The sequence below is a fragment of the Colias croceus genome, chromosome 4 (assembly GCF_905220415.1).
Source record: "Colias croceus chromosome 4, ilColCroc2.1".
In the NCBI taxonomy this organism is placed as follows: domain Eukaryota; kingdom Metazoa; phylum Arthropoda; class Insecta; order Lepidoptera; family Pieridae; genus Colias; species Colias croceus.
The window spans coordinates 6,782,240-6,797,771 of record NC_059540.1 but is presented as its reverse complement, the minus strand read 5'-3'; the positions used below and the strand labels follow the sequence as shown (position 1 = coordinate 6,797,771).

The 15,532-nt window shown below is 39.2% G+C and overlaps 1 protein-coding gene across 1 annotated transcript in view; it reads left to right on the top strand.

Annotated features, from left to right (window-relative positions):
- Window positions 1–10,639, top strand: part of LOC123690972 — a 101,207-nt gene extending 90,568 nt beyond the window's left edge. The window contains exons 120-135 of the mRNA XM_045635133.1: window positions 146–460; window positions 573–872; window positions 1,020–1,508; window positions 1,589–1,945; window positions 2,075–2,278; window positions 2,867–3,049; window positions 3,401–3,589; window positions 3,934–4,698; window positions 5,091–5,288; window positions 5,561–5,755; window positions 5,856–7,958; window positions 8,065–8,453; window positions 8,556–8,738; window positions 8,893–9,163; window positions 9,465–9,709; window positions 9,924–10,639. Coding sequence (XP_045491089.1) covers window positions 146–460; window positions 573–872; window positions 1,020–1,508; window positions 1,589–1,945; window positions 2,075–2,278; window positions 2,867–3,049; window positions 3,401–3,589; window positions 3,934–4,698; window positions 5,091–5,288; window positions 5,561–5,755; window positions 5,856–7,958; window positions 8,065–8,453; window positions 8,556–8,738; window positions 8,893–9,163; window positions 9,465–9,709; window positions 9,924–10,289 — 6,752 coding nt within the window. The 3' untranslated portion in view covers window positions 10,290–10,639. The remainder of the gene's footprint in view (window positions 1–145; window positions 461–572; window positions 873–1,019; window positions 1,509–1,588; window positions 1,946–2,074; window positions 2,279–2,866; window positions 3,050–3,400; window positions 3,590–3,933; window positions 4,699–5,090; window positions 5,289–5,560; window positions 5,756–5,855; window positions 7,959–8,064; window positions 8,454–8,555; window positions 8,739–8,892; window positions 9,164–9,464; window positions 9,710–9,923) is intronic.
- Window positions 10,640–15,532: the final 4,893 nt, after the last annotated feature.

Sequence of the window (15,532 nt, the reverse complement as noted above, 5' to 3'; positions counted from 1 at the left end):
CTTAGGCATGGGTTTTTCTAGTGAAACGTAATCAATCGCAAACTCGTCAAAAAAACTATCGAAAAAGCTTCCGTACCGCTTTGCCCTTCAAAACTTTGTCGAGTTATTACGGAGTCGCGCTATAACACTATTTTAAATGTTACAGAAAAACTACCAAACGACCCTTGCAATCCTTCTCCATGTGGTCCGGGAGCGATTTGTCGCGCTCGAGGAAGTGGAGCGTCCTGTGAATGTGAGCCAGGATTAAGAGGCGACCCATACACTGGCTGTCGGCCGGAGTGTCTCGCCGACTCGGACTGCTCTCCGACGCGAGCCTGCATCCGCTCTAAATGCCGCGACCCGTGTGAGGGCACTTGCGGCGTGGGAGCCGACTGTGAAACCGTTAACCATGTGCCGTTATGCTCGTGTCCACCAGGAACGAGAGGAAATGCGTTCGAAAAATGTGACGTAGTCATAACAGGTAAATTACAAGCTCTATATAAAAGTGATAACATTAAAGCAAAATAGCCACTTTATTTCGATTAATCTTAGCTAAGTATTTCACTCAATAATGTAAGTTATTATTGTTATAGCGCCGCCTTGTACACCATCGCCGTGCGGACCCGGAGCCTTGTGCTCAGTTGTGAACAACAACGCTGTTTGTTCCTGTCCAAGTGGCACTAGTGGAGACGCCTCGTCATCTGGTTGTCGCCCCGAATGTGTCGTCAGCTCTGAATGTCCACGAGATCGCGCTTGTGTCCGCAATAAATGTATAGACCCATGTCAAGGAATTTGTGGCAATGGCGCTATGTGTCGTGTCTTCGATCATGCACCTATTTGTTCTTGCCCACCATCAACCACTGGCGATCCCTTCAGCAACTGTGTTGCAAGAGGTAATTGTTCTATTCCAATTAAAAAGAAGGTTTTTTTTTTTAATAATTCAACAATATGTATTAATAATTATCAAAATAAGTGCATTTATTGTCAATAAGCAAATAAAATGTGAATAATATTAATTTTTTTTATTTTTAATCTTACAGAGGTACCCACAACATCGCCAACCGTTTACGATCCTTGTGACCCGAACCCGTGTGGCCCGCATGGAACCTGTCGAGACGGCTTCTGTACATACCCAGAGTGTATAGTCAATGACGACTGCCCTGGCGATCGTTCATGTATAAATCGAAAATGTTCCGACCCATGCATCGATTCTTGTGGTGAAAATGCTATATGTACGGGTGTGAGGCACTCAGCTATATGTTCGTGCCCTGCCGGCTACACAGGTTATGCGCTGGTTCGATGTGAACGTGTTAAAATATCTACACCAACATATACGCCTACTCCAAGTCCAGAGTGTACAAGAGACGAACAGTGCGCAGACAATGCAGCTTGCATCGACTCTAGATGTCTTCCAGTTTGCGCTCAGAACAGCTGTGGCTTGAACGCACGCTGTATCGCCAAACAACACAGGGCACTTTGTGCCTGTCTACCTGGATACGAAGGAGATGCTTACACTGGATGCTATTCTGGTACGTAAATATTCAACTCACCTTTTATAAATTTAATCATTATGAGGATTGTATTACTAAATTCATAATTTCCTTTACAGTCCAATGTCACAGCAATAACGACTGCCCATACGACGAAAGCTGCGACAGCGGTTCATGCGTAAAAGTGTGTTCCCGCATCCGTTGCGGTACTGACGCTCAATGCGTAGCCCGCGGGCACGTTGCGAGCTGCGAGTGTAACTCTGGTTCGCGAGGAGATCCATGGGTCGAGTGCCGTAAAGAAGAATGTACTATTGACGACGATTGCCCATCGTGGTTGGCCTGTCGTGGCAATACTTGCCAAGATCCGTGCCCCGGCAGCTGTGCGCCAGGAGCTCAGTGTTCAGTGATTCGACACAAGGCGACATGCGAGTGTCCGCGTGGGCAAATCGGAAACCCCAAAATACAATGTCAACCTGGTAAGTTCCTACAGTAAATCAAAATAATATAATTTGTTTATAATCAACGTACAAACAAAAATGAAAAAAATTAAATGTTACAAAGTTTTTGTAAGTATTGCAAAACTACATACTTCCATTTTGTTGTAGTCCTCGAAGAAGTAGAATGCTCAAGCGATGCTGAATGTGGTCCCAACTTGGCATGTTTGCAAGGAAATTGTAAGAACCCATGCGACTCGACATCTTGCGGTACTCGCGCTACGTGTAGAGTTGCGAACACTCTGCCGTTCCGAACCTTAGTGTGCGAGTGTCCCAAGCCCTTGACCGGCGATGCTTCCTTGCAATGCAACCCAAGTAAGTATAAAGTGATATAAAAAAAATGTTCATTAAATTTTGTTAACCTATTTTTTGCAGTATTGCCATTTGACCTTTAATTTAATGGAAGGAATAGAAATCGACATTATTGTGAGTATTGGTAATCAAACGGTCCTACGAAACTGGCATGTAAATATTGTCACCGATTGTGTTTCACCGTGTAAAAATTTGTATAATACACTGCAACAATTATCCAAATTATCAAGTGACGTGTTTTGTTTTTTTACAAACGTGTAATCTGTACACATTTATGTAAACTTATAAAAAAATTTGATAACGTTTGATTGTTCAAACCACACAGAATGTTGAAGGTTTCACATTAACAGCTCGTTTTAAATAAAAAATAGCAATAAGACAATTTTTGTACAAACTGTAACTATATTACCTTCACGGTGAGTATTTTATGAGATGAGTTGACACAATAACTTTCATATATAATATATCAATGCATTAGCATGGATATAGAAAGAACCTCGATCAAAGTAAAATTCAACCTATTTTTTCAAACTTTTGCGGGTAGCTGTATAAATACATTACGATCAACAAACACATCCAATTATTCACAAGGGGGCGAATGCAGCGAAGACACGCACTGCAATGACGAAGAGCGTTGTCTACAAGGTCAATGTACACCAGCGTGTGAAGCGCAGCTGTGCGGCGCGGGCGCGGAGTGCCGTGCGGTGTCGCATAGAGCCTCGTGTTCGTGTGTACCCCCGCTACAGGGAGATCCTAATGTTGCTTGCACACCGAGTAAGTTCTTTTTTTGCTTTATAGTTTATACATTGTAGTTAAAAAATTGAATAAAAAATTGTTAACATGGAAATTCTATAGTGAGTGCGCGTGACGCGTACCTTATAATTATTATGTTAAAAACTATCTGACGTAATAAAAATGTTACCATCCTCTGTAAATTATATTTAGAAAATATCATCCTTTTGAAACCTCTTTGTTGCCTTTAAAATAAATGTACTTAAAAAAACTAGAAGCCCGTTTATTTCATTGTTCCTATATGAAACTGTATACTTCACTTTTTCCATTTGTTTAACTTGTTTATTTTTTATTATTATTAAGCAGTATTAAAATAACTAACATTTCGTACAGCCGCCGTTGGCAGCATCTGCCTGTCGGACGTGGAGTGCGGTGCGGCGGAGGCGTGCGTGTCCCGCCGCTGCGTGTCTGCGTGTGCAAACGCGTGCGGTAGCGGTGCGTTGTGTGAAGCTTCCGCGCACCGTGCGCGGTGCCGCTGCCCACCTGGTACCGCTGGCGATCCTGCTAGATCGTGTTATACACGTGAGTTTTTTGAGTATAATTGATTTTTTTCTGAGATTATCTATTTTTTACTGAATGCTATAAATTAACATTATGATTACCGTTTTAATAAAAATTATAGAGATTTTCGTGATGAAGTGTCTATTAGAAGTGTATGTTGAATTATACCTTATAACAGTTAGAAATTAACTTTGTATCACGAAATGCAGTGGTTTGTCTTGTAATTTTTCATGAAATATACACATTACTTATAGTTTATACAATACCTGACAGGATGAAACATATTTTGCTAATAATTTGAGACTTAATGGCTTAGATTCTTAATGGTTTATTAGTTATTTTACAATATGTTATATTTTTTACAGCTGAATGTACTGCAGATGATAATTGTCCATTTGATAAGTCCTGCGTCAATGGATACTGTCAAGATCCTTGTGTACTTGGAACGACCTGTGGCCGCAACGCTGTGTGTGACGTCATCGCTCACGTAGCGACATGTCGCTGTCCAGCGGGAACTCAGGGTGACCCCCGACGTGCCTGCATCGCAGCCGCTTGTCAATACAACGAGGATTGCGACGATACTAAAGCCTGCAATCGACTCAATCGTGTCTGTCAACCTGTCTGCTCTGAGAACGCATGTGCTTCTGGGGCTATTTGTACACCAATTGGCCACAGAGCAGTGTGCAGTTGCCCGCCCGATCGGTCTGGCGATCCATACCTCCGCGGATGCGTTACAGTACAAAATGTAGAAGAGTGTTCAGTGGATGCTGACTGCGCGTCACCATTCGCTTGCGTGAATTCGCATTGTACTGATCTCTGTCAAGACAACCCATGTGAAGCTGGTCTGCTGTGTAGAACTATAGATATACTGCCATTGAGAGCGATAGCGTGCGTCTGTTCAGACGGTGGTCGCGCGGCGCCTGATTCTGGTTGTCGCGCGCCGCCACAAGCGGAATGCGCGTCTGACTCAGAATGTGCTAACAGCCAAATATGCCGACGTGGAAGTTGCGTCGATGCCTGCAGATCTACACCGTGCGGACAGAACGCTCTATGCGAGTCAGTAGACCACGTAGCGAGATGCACGTGCCCAGCCGGATACACTGGAAATCCAAGAATTGAATGTAATACAGGTAAGAGTTATAAATATAACTTCCAACTGTAATCATGAATATCTTTGAAAGTAACGATGATTATAAATTACTAGCTGCACTTCCTTAGTTAACTTGGCACAAAAATAAAGTATATCATCGACATACTTTATATTTTTTATTCCTTTTTTTTCACGTCAATCAGGAATAATGTAAGTTAATTTAAGATAGCAGGTAAAACAAATTGTTCTTATGAGTAATAAAGTCTTTAAACCTATAATGCAGCTAAGCAATCTGTTGGTGAAAGAATTTTTAAAATCTGTCCAGTAATTTTGAAACCTATTCATTTCAAACAAACACATCATTTTTTCATAATACTAGTGTTGACAAAATATTCTAAATAAAACAATACATCACTCGCTACGTTACCACAGAACCGCGACAACCAACAATCTACGAGTGCTACAGCGACGAGGAGTGCGGTGCAGACCGGGCTTGCGTAGAGCGCACGTGCGTGAACCCGTGCGCCGGTGCGTGCGGGCCGGCCGCGCTGTGCCGTGTGGTGGACGCAAGGCCTAAGTGCTCCTGCCCTAAGGGGTACACTGGGGATGCGAGAGTACGCTGCTTGCCGCGTAAGTTTCTTTAGTTTATTAACATCAATAATTTTTAGTTTATTAACAACAATAAGTTGATTGACAAAAAAATATATAATAAATTGTTTTATCTGAAATTAATATAAGTAGTTTTAAATTTAAATATTGGCCACATATAAATCATTTTTCTTTCTTTCAATACAGAAACAACATATTAATGATCAGTTGTGTAATAAATACTTATACTTGTAATCAGTACTTATTTAAATTTAACACAAAATGTTACAACGTTTGTTAATTTATTTTTATAGCATCACAAGATTCAATAATCCCAGTGGGCTGCAAAGCAAACTCGGACTGTCCTCTATCACAAGCTTGCATCAACGGAGCTTGTGCGAACCCATGTAACTGTGGAACGAACGCTGAATGCAATGTAGTACGACACCATCCAGTTTGCTATTGTCAACGCGGTTTCTCCGGTAATCCGTACACCGATTGCTTTAAAGGTTAGTAATGTAAACACACATTTAGTTGTTTCCCAGTTCACCCTGAAATTCGCCATATTGGATTTATTCGTGACATTTTTAACATTTTTTTTTCTTTTAGTGGGCTGTTCTTCAGATGGAGAGTGTAACGATAGCGATATGTGTTACAACGGAGCCTGCATCAGTCCATGCTTAGTCGAAACTCCATGCGCTATTAGTGCTGAATGTTACGGAAGCTCCCATAGATCCAACTGTAGATGTCCTGCTGGAACAAAAGGAAATCCGTTCTCAAAATGCCAAGCTTCAGAATGCGAAGCAAACTCTGATTGTAGTGATGATAGTGTTTGTATAAGCGGTGTTTGTCAAAACGCCTGCTCTCTCGCCGGACGAAACCCTTGTGCATCAAATGCTGAATGTTTTGCTAAAAATCATGCCGCTTCTTGCAAGTGTCCTGCGACCTTACCTTTGGGAGATCCTCTTGTGCAATGTGAAAGAGTACAAGTTGTTGGTCAACCCGAATGTCGTGTGGATGCGGATTGTCCCAGTGGCCACGCCTGTCTTAAGGACGAATGTCGTGACGCTTGCTACGAACTGAAACCATGCAAAGGAAACTCTCGCTGCTCAGTATCTGATAGTATTCCATTCCGCACACTAATTTGTAAATGCCCTGAAGGATATGTTCCTAATGAAAGTGGAACGTGCGACGCAGTTCAATTACCACCTTTGAGCTGTGCTTCAGATAGTGAATGTAGCGATCAAGAATCTTGCGTTAACCGAATCTGCAGAAACCCATGTAATTGCGGTGATAATGCTGAATGCTTCATACGAAACCATAGACCCGTATGCTCTTGTAGAGAAGGCTATGACGGTAATCCTTACAGCGCCTGTCGTATTGTAGGATGCCGCACAAACTCAGAATGTCCATCAGACGAAGCCTGCGTTAACGGCAATTGTGTCAGTCCTTGCTTATTAAACAACACATGTGGATTTAATGCTGAGTGCTATGTAGAAAGAAACCATCCACTCTGTAGATGTCGCGTTGGATTCGAAGGAGATGCGTATTCAAACTGTATCCCTATTGAATGTCGCTCGAATGGCGATTGTCCACGAGACAAACTCTGCAGAGGACACAAATGTGTTAATCCATGTTTGTCTGACAACAACTGTGGTCGAAATGCTGTTTGTTTAGTGCGCAATCACTTACCAGTCTGTAAATGCGAAAATGGTTTTAGTGGTAGCCCGTACGTGGAATGTAGACCTGAAATAACGGGAGAATGCATCGTCGACGCAGATTGTCCATCTAAACTAGCGTGTTTGTCCGCTAGATGCGTAAATCCATGTACCGAATTGCGACCATGTGCTACACCAGCTCATTGTGAAGTATTAGCGACTCTACCCGTACGCACTATGCTATGCTCTTGTCCACCTGGATACATTAGCGGCGGTGGCGGCGTGTGCCGACCCGCCACTACAATATCCGATGTCGCTTGTGAAGCTGATAACGATTGTACCTCAAATCATGCTTGCATAACATCCGTCTGCAAGAACCCTTGTGACTGCGGCCCCAACACAGATTGTCAAATAAGAGATCATAAACCTGTTTGCGCTTGCCGACCTGGCTTCCTTGGTGATCCACACACGGGCTGTTTCTCCGTAACTTGTCGTGCGGACAGTCAATGCGCCGATGATGAGACTTGTATAAACAACCGTTGCGTGCCAGCTTGTGCAGCGGAACCGAATCTATGTGGAGAATCAGCAGAATGTTATGGAGAAGAACATCGCGCACTTTGCCGCTGCCAATTCGGAACATCTGGCAATCCTAATATAGCTTGCTCACCGATCAGTTGCCGCGCAAACAGTGAATGTCCACCTGAGAAATCTTGTATTAACAACAAGTGCGCCGAACCTTGCACTATTACATCATGCAAAAAACCTGCGGAATGTCGCGTGCACTTGCACGAAGTCTACTGTGTATGTCCGCCAGGCTACCAGAGTACTGCAGGTGGCTGCAATAAAACTGAAGAACGATGCTCCTCTGACGTGGAGTGTCGACCTGGAACCGCTTGTTTGGACGGAAAGTGTGTCAATCCTTGTTTAGAAATACAACCGTGTGGTATAAACGCGAAATGCGAAGTAGCGGATACAAATCCAGTAAGAACTATGATTTGTGAATGTGAACAAGGTTACAAAGGAAATGCTCTATTGGAATGCACACCATACAAACGTAAGTAATTTTCAAAAATGATTTCACACATAAAAACATTCGATGCTATATTTTTATACCTTTTTTATTCAAAATTACGCAGAAATTTATAAAGATTTTTTTCCAGCTCCTGTTACAAAATGCGTCGATGGTCAAGGTGTAAATGAATACGGCGAATGCGAGCCCTGTACTAACTTGGAGGGCAAAATAGTAGACGCTCGAGGTAGATGCGTGTGCGACTCGGAACGTGGTTTTACGGCCAGAGGTGACCAATGTGTGCCGATCGGATGCCGGTCAGACGATCATTGTAACGACGACTCTAGATGTATCAATGGTAAATGCGTGAATGCTTGCGAAGCCGAACCTTGTGGCTTATACGCTACTTGTGAAGCAGTCGGACATCGTTCACGCTGCACGTGTATAACCGGATATATCGGCAATCCTAAAGTCCAATGTAATGCCACGACTACACCGAACATAACTTATAGAACAGACTTCCCATTACCGGATATGCAGGTAATTGTTTATTATTATCACAACACAATATATACATTAGTAATATGTAAATTTCTCTTAATAAAGCTCGTTATAAATATTTAATTTTATTTCACTTTATAGGTCCATTGCTTAGCCGATGGTGTGAGAGTCAGCCTTAAAATTAAAGACTTCAATGGAGTGCTTTATGTGAAAGGATACAGTAAAGACGAACGGTGTCGTCTTGTAGTACACACAACGGAAAGCCAAGAAAGCCCTATTGACTTCACAGTTCATTTCGGTGACTGTGGATTGGTTCACGTTAACGTAAGTGCAACGTCTTTTCTTTTATGGTGATGAAGATTTTTTCTTCTTCTTCTTTTGTCTATGGTCCTTCTAAATAATAAAATAGAATTTAATGTATATTTACGTTTTCGTACTTGTGGGACTCAACAAATAACCTTCTTGAACTTTTTCACAGGGCCTTGCAAGCTTCGTGCTAGTAATGCAGAAACATCCCAAACTAGTAACATCAAACGCTAAAGCGTTCCACATAAAGTGCATATACCAGACGGGCGAACAGAACGTGACGCTCGCTTTCAACGTGTCGATGTTGACCACTACGGGCACGATCGCTAACACCGGCCCTCCGCCCACGTGCTCCATGCGGATTGTGTCTAGAACCGGGGATGAGGTCAGCTCGGCTGAGATTGGAGAGAATCTGGTGCTACAAGTGGATGTACAACCGTCGAGTAAGTTTTGATTTAGGATTTGGTTGTTAATTGATGAATTGTTTGTTATTTAATTGTCTTTAACAATGGCTTGCGAAGATGCAATGATTTTGGAAGGGATTAAGTAACTGCATAAAAGTTGAATAGTCTATATAAAAATTAAAAACTTTTAATCTAAAATATCGAATTAACCTTTATTATAATTAATTAAGAACTAATTAAATCTGCAAGTTGGATATTTTGACTCACTTTTCTTTTAGACTGTAAATATTGAATCCATGTTCTCAACTACTATGAAACTCATAAAAATCACTATTTATAGACATATACGGAGGCTTTGCGCGTAGTTGCATAGCGAAAACAAGCGAAGTATCCACGAACATAGAGAACGAGTACACGGTGACGGACGCGGACGGGTGCGCGACGGACGCGGCCATCTTCGGCGAGTGGGAGCGCAGTGAGGACGGCACCGCGCTACGGGCCTCCTTCAACGCGTTCAAGTTCCCCAGTAGCGATAATATACGATTCCAGTGCAACATACGTGTCTGCTTTGGAAAATGTCAACCGGTAAGCAATGAATTCTTTTCTTTAAACATAAAATTTGGGAATGAATTAATGAAAATGAAAGTATGAAGTTGGACAACGTTTTTAAAATCTTGTCTCAATTATGAAGCATTTTTCATCATATTCTCGTTGATATTGTCGTAGTATTGTATAATTGTGTACACTATTCGCATAATAGGTAACGATGTGATCTTTAAACATGAAACCTTTTACACAGGTTAATTGCCGCGGCTACGACGCTTTCGGCAAACGCAGAAAGCGAGAAGTTATCGAGGACGACTCGCTATCGGGTCGTCTCCGCGAGGAGGTGACGGTGGAATCTAATCAAATACTAACCCTGGAGCGGCGCGACCCGTCCCGCGCGGCTCGGCAGCGCGACGCCGGTACAGCCGGTAGCGGTGCCGCCGACGTGTGCGTGTCGGCCGCCGGGCTGGCCGTGGCGCTGGCGCTGACCGCGCTGCTGGCGCTGGTGGCGGTGGCGGCGGCCGTGGCGTGCTGGCTGGTGGCGTGGCGCCGCGCGCGCCCGCCGCCCGCGCCGCTGCCGCACCCGCCCGACTTCCCCAACCCGCTGTTCCAGCGCTAGGGCGCCCGCTGGCCGGCCCGCCCACTGCCCCGCTCCTGCGGGCCGGCCGCCGTAGCTAGTCTCGCCCCGCTCCTCCGCCGGCGCCGGGCGGTGTCGGCTCTTCTCTATTCGGTTTCCGCGCCGCCGGAGGACCGCCGGGCAGGGCGCCGCGAGCGCTCCCCTCGCTCGCGCTCGCCGCGCCCTACTTTATTAACGTTTATATTTTATTTACTGTTTTATTTCTATTAACGTCGCCTTCTTTGAACGTTGTGATATTCATTATATAAATATTCGAAATCACCATGATTTTGTGTAAAATAATTATCGAATGTAGTTTGTAAGCAAATAATTAATAAAATAATAATAATAAATGTTGTTTTATTTGTGCAGTCCTTCTTACTACATAATATGTGATTACATATATAGCACCTACCCGATAATATAAAAGTGAAACCTCTTTTTTTACTTGTATAACCAAACTAATTTATTTACACCTTTAGTCCTCTGTTGTTTTCCTTATATTTTCCTTTCCTTCCCACATACGAAGAAAATATTCACATATGTAAATCAGCCCAGTAATTTTTATGTAACATACATCCCCAGCACTAAAAATGGTACCCCGAATTACATTTAAGGTTTTGTTTGCTACTGTATTTATTTATATTTTATTGAACGGAAAGCATTTTTAAATTAATAACAAAAAAATATCAGTTAATTAACCTTTGCGATAAATGTATAAGTAGTATAAAACATACTACTTATAAAGTATAGAAGTTTTATGCTTATCTACTTTATAAGCAGTATGCGCAGTATGTTTTATACTTCTTATAAAGTATAGATAAGCATAAAACTTATTATGATATACAGGGTGTCTCAAAAAGTAGTGATGAACGGAAGCTGGGAGGTAGAGGACCTAGAGGGCTATCCGAATCACCCCCATGTATATAAAGCGATTTTTCGTATTTTCGGAGTTATGACGTTTTTTTCAATTTTTCACCCATCGCCGAGTACGATGATATTTTCACTCATGGTGACGTCAATTATTGCGCTATATACTTCAGTTTAAACCCTCCCCCCAAAAACGATATATTTTTCATAAACCCAAAAAAAATTCCCACTTACCTATTAGGGACAAGAATTTCCTTTTTTTTAATTTTTAATTAATCTTCCTAATTTCGAATCCGTATATACTTACCTATGTTTTTATTTTTGAACATTTTAGCTAGAGGACTCAAAAGCAAGATAGAGTAAGATATTTTTTTTATATATGTAACTATGTTGTACGATCATGATCACTATTTTTAATTTTTATATCGAGTCTCTCCTTCTCCTTCTAAAAAAATGACGCAGGAGCTTATAGGTATTTGTACCTGGCATAACAAACATACTATTCTCCCAATTTCTGGGGGAAGGGTTACATTAGATTTTCGGCATAAAAACTATGTACCTATCCTTTGTGTTACTCCAAATTACCCTCTGTGTGTGCGCCATATTTCATGAAAATCCGTTCAGCAAGAAGTAGGATATGAAAAACATAAAGGAATCTGTCTGTGCCTTTCTCTCTTGTGAATATCAGATGAAGGCAGATTTTTCGTCATGTGATTTGGCTAGCTAGATAAAACAATAAGTGTGGCTTTATTGTTAATATATAGTTTGTACTTATTACCTACATTGTCACCAAAATGTTACGAGATGACTAGTAACACACTAGTTAAACTTACGAGTAGGTATAAAGTGAAAGACGGAATGAGGAATTATCTTCACATGTTTCATAATAAATTAAATGATTGTAATAATATTGCTTTCTACGTTAATAATTACTCGTAAGTCATTTCTTAGGATTAGCACTAAACATGTCTTAGTACAAGAAATTGAAAATAAGACACACCTTATTCATATTTATAATCTTAAAGAAGATAAACTCGGTGATAATAAAGATATAACGTTCGAGTAATTAGCATGTAGGTAGTAAAGGAGGGGCTTGAAGTGCCAAAATATTTATAGCACGCATTACTCTAACTCAATTTAGTAATTTTTACGTAACGATATAGAGAACAACATCGCACCCATTAAAAATATGCCTAAAAATCTTATTCAAGTGAAAAAAAATTATAATCAATGGTAAGTTAAATTTTGTACTATTTAAAAAAATGTGTTATTTTATTAATCATCATTAATAACTATTTAGTATGGAACCATTGTATGTAAATTATATTTAGCAAATCGAGAAAAAATGGTTTCGGCATTAATATTATGTTTTTAGCGTCCAACTTATCGAAAGAAGAGGAAATAGGATCATAGATGAAAAATAGTTAACCTGAGTAGGTAGGTTATTGTATTTTTAACCGTATAATCACAAATAATCGCCTTTAATTTGTGGTGAATTAAATAAATGTGTGCATTGTGCAATATTTGTTATAAAATTTTTCCTCTTATTTCATTGGGCCGATTTTTCAATACTTGGTTAAAACTTATTCGTTGAATAACGTATTAATAAACTACTATTTCAAAAATGTATTCTAATTAGTAATTACCTGTATTTGACAGTGTACAGGTGACATTTTAATATTATCGTGTAATACTTTATTGGACGGATAAGTTTTAACCAAGGATTGAAAAATCGACACTTAATTATCAAACGGAATATTTATAAGAAAAGAATATCTAAGAAATAATCCATAAATTATATTAGTAAACGATTTGAGCTCGTCTTGAATATTTGTAATTATTTTTAATTAGGTGTTGTACATTAAATAGTTAAACAAATAAAATAACTTAATAATTAGTAATAAAAAGTTAAATATTAAAAAGTATGAATAAAGGGGTACGATGTCAGAGCAAAAAAAAAAGAAAAATATTGATTACTAGCTGCCCCAGTAGGCAGAGCAGTAGATCTGTTCTTTTGCCCCCTTTACTTATTATCTCAATATTATGAACTTTCCTTCTGCCCGAGTTAAACGCTTAGCAACACATTTGGCGATTCATTTTTGCATAATAATGAAGCACTGAAGCATAAATGAAATAGTTTGATGCTCTAAACTGCAAATATATTAACATATTAATATATTAACACGATAAATTCCTTTTAAGACTTATTTTTATGGTAACGACTAGATTAGAAAATAATAACGACTTTATTAAACCATTTAGATATTTCCAAGATGCTTATAATTGATATTTCATAATTATTCTAAGAGTAAGGAGGCCATATAGTTCATTTAATCCGAGTTTTATCACTTCATTATTACTCCGGATTTGTGTGTATGCTTAACACAATCTCAAAATTATTAAATTTCCTTTACTGCCAAATTACCTCAAACGGTATGAACACTTGTAAGACCACTTAAATAAGACAATAAAATGAAAATGATAACAAAATTAATTCTGATTAAAGTTTAGTTTTAAAATATTTTATTTTTCATATGTTTGATCTATGTTAATAACTAATTAGTAATGAGACATTATTCTAAGGGAATATAAATTACGTTGATTGATATAGATACTGTTTATTAGAGGTATTATCTAACTGACAAATAATCTCACAGAGCATAATAAAATTGTTACAAAAAGTGGTCTCTTGTAATAAATACGACAGGAATAAGGACAGAAAGTTTCCTTCGCGTAGATATAATAATTATATATAATCATATTTTTTTAATCTGTGATATTACATAAATAAAATAGAATACACCAAGGAATAATAATAATAATAAAAATTCTTTATTGTACACAAAAAGAGAGGATAAAACAATTATACAGCAAAGTACAGAACAAGTACAGAGGGCGGTCTTATCGCTTCGAGCGATTTCTGCCAGACAACCACAGCAAAGGAATACACATAGGAATACACATACGAAAGCAATCAAATGCATGAAATACTCGGAAACTATAATATGTAACAATATTATAGTTTCCGAGTACTTATCTCATGCATTTGATTTATTACATAAATAAAATAGAATACACCAAGGAATACACATACGAAAGCAATCAAATGCATGAGATACTCGGAAACTATAATATTTCAAAAAAAAATCCTACGTGATATTATATCGAAATATTTTATAGGCATGACTTATTTTCTCTGTTCTCAAAATGGCGCATCTGAAAGTGAAACTCACCTACGAACTTGATTTACTACCATACATAGTTTTTGTCCCTTCATTTGTAGCCGTAGGTACCTATGCATTGCTATCAATACCATCCCTGTTAAATTAGGTAGATGTTTTGTTTGTTCAACATGAAAACAGGATATATCATTGTGACTATTAGCTTTAATTTGTGACTCTCCTTTTCAATATCGTCGTCAATTTTATAGTTACTAAAACAGTCGTAACTATGTCATAGTAGATACTAGGTATGTATAAATAAGGTTAATTGTAGATATAATTTTTGAAAATTTATCTAAATTATAGATATATAAAACTATTTTGACAACGGGGAGGCTCTTGTTTCGAAATATTCTATAACAATAAATAAATATTTATTAAATACTTAGTTCTCTCCAACGCAACGTAAGGATATGTAGAGATGTTTCCGATTTTTCATATTTTTTAAATTAATTGTGTCACAATGAGATGGGAAATCGTTCCAATCTTTAAATTGTGGGTAGCAAATCAATAAGAGTTGCTATGATAAAAATGTTCACAACACCGACATCGAGAAAATTATATCTCTTATTCTTAGATTAAATTAATTGAGTTGAAGTTGAGTTAATTTAAAAAGAATGTCATATGATCATCAGTATAGTTTTTTGCATGAGCCCAAGAAGGCTTCGGAGGCTTCGGAGATTATACGACCAATCTTCGACAATGTATACCTATAGGCGAAGCCGGTTGCACAACTAGTGTGAAATATTATATCAATATTTATAGTATGAGTGAAATGCAGCTAATTTTGTAATAAATAAACATAAATAATTTTAATTCAGAAGCGATAATTAATTATTAAAATAAAGGAAGTAGGTATGAGGCCGCCTAGCTTGCTCTACCTGATACATTTTTGCGTATAGGTACATAATGTATAATTACGTAAACGTATGTAGACAAATACAAATCGCAATTAAAAACATAAACTAAGAGAGAAAATCTTCGATAAGAAACCATAGTAAATTTTTAAATTTAATGTATTTGCGCGGGCGCAGCTTAGCATATCACGGTCGTTACAGCGCATGCGTGGCCCTCTGCCCTCCCCCGCCTCTTCCTGTGCTCTCGCTCTCCCCACTCTACAATAACAGAATCACATTGTGTTTACGAATTGTCGCG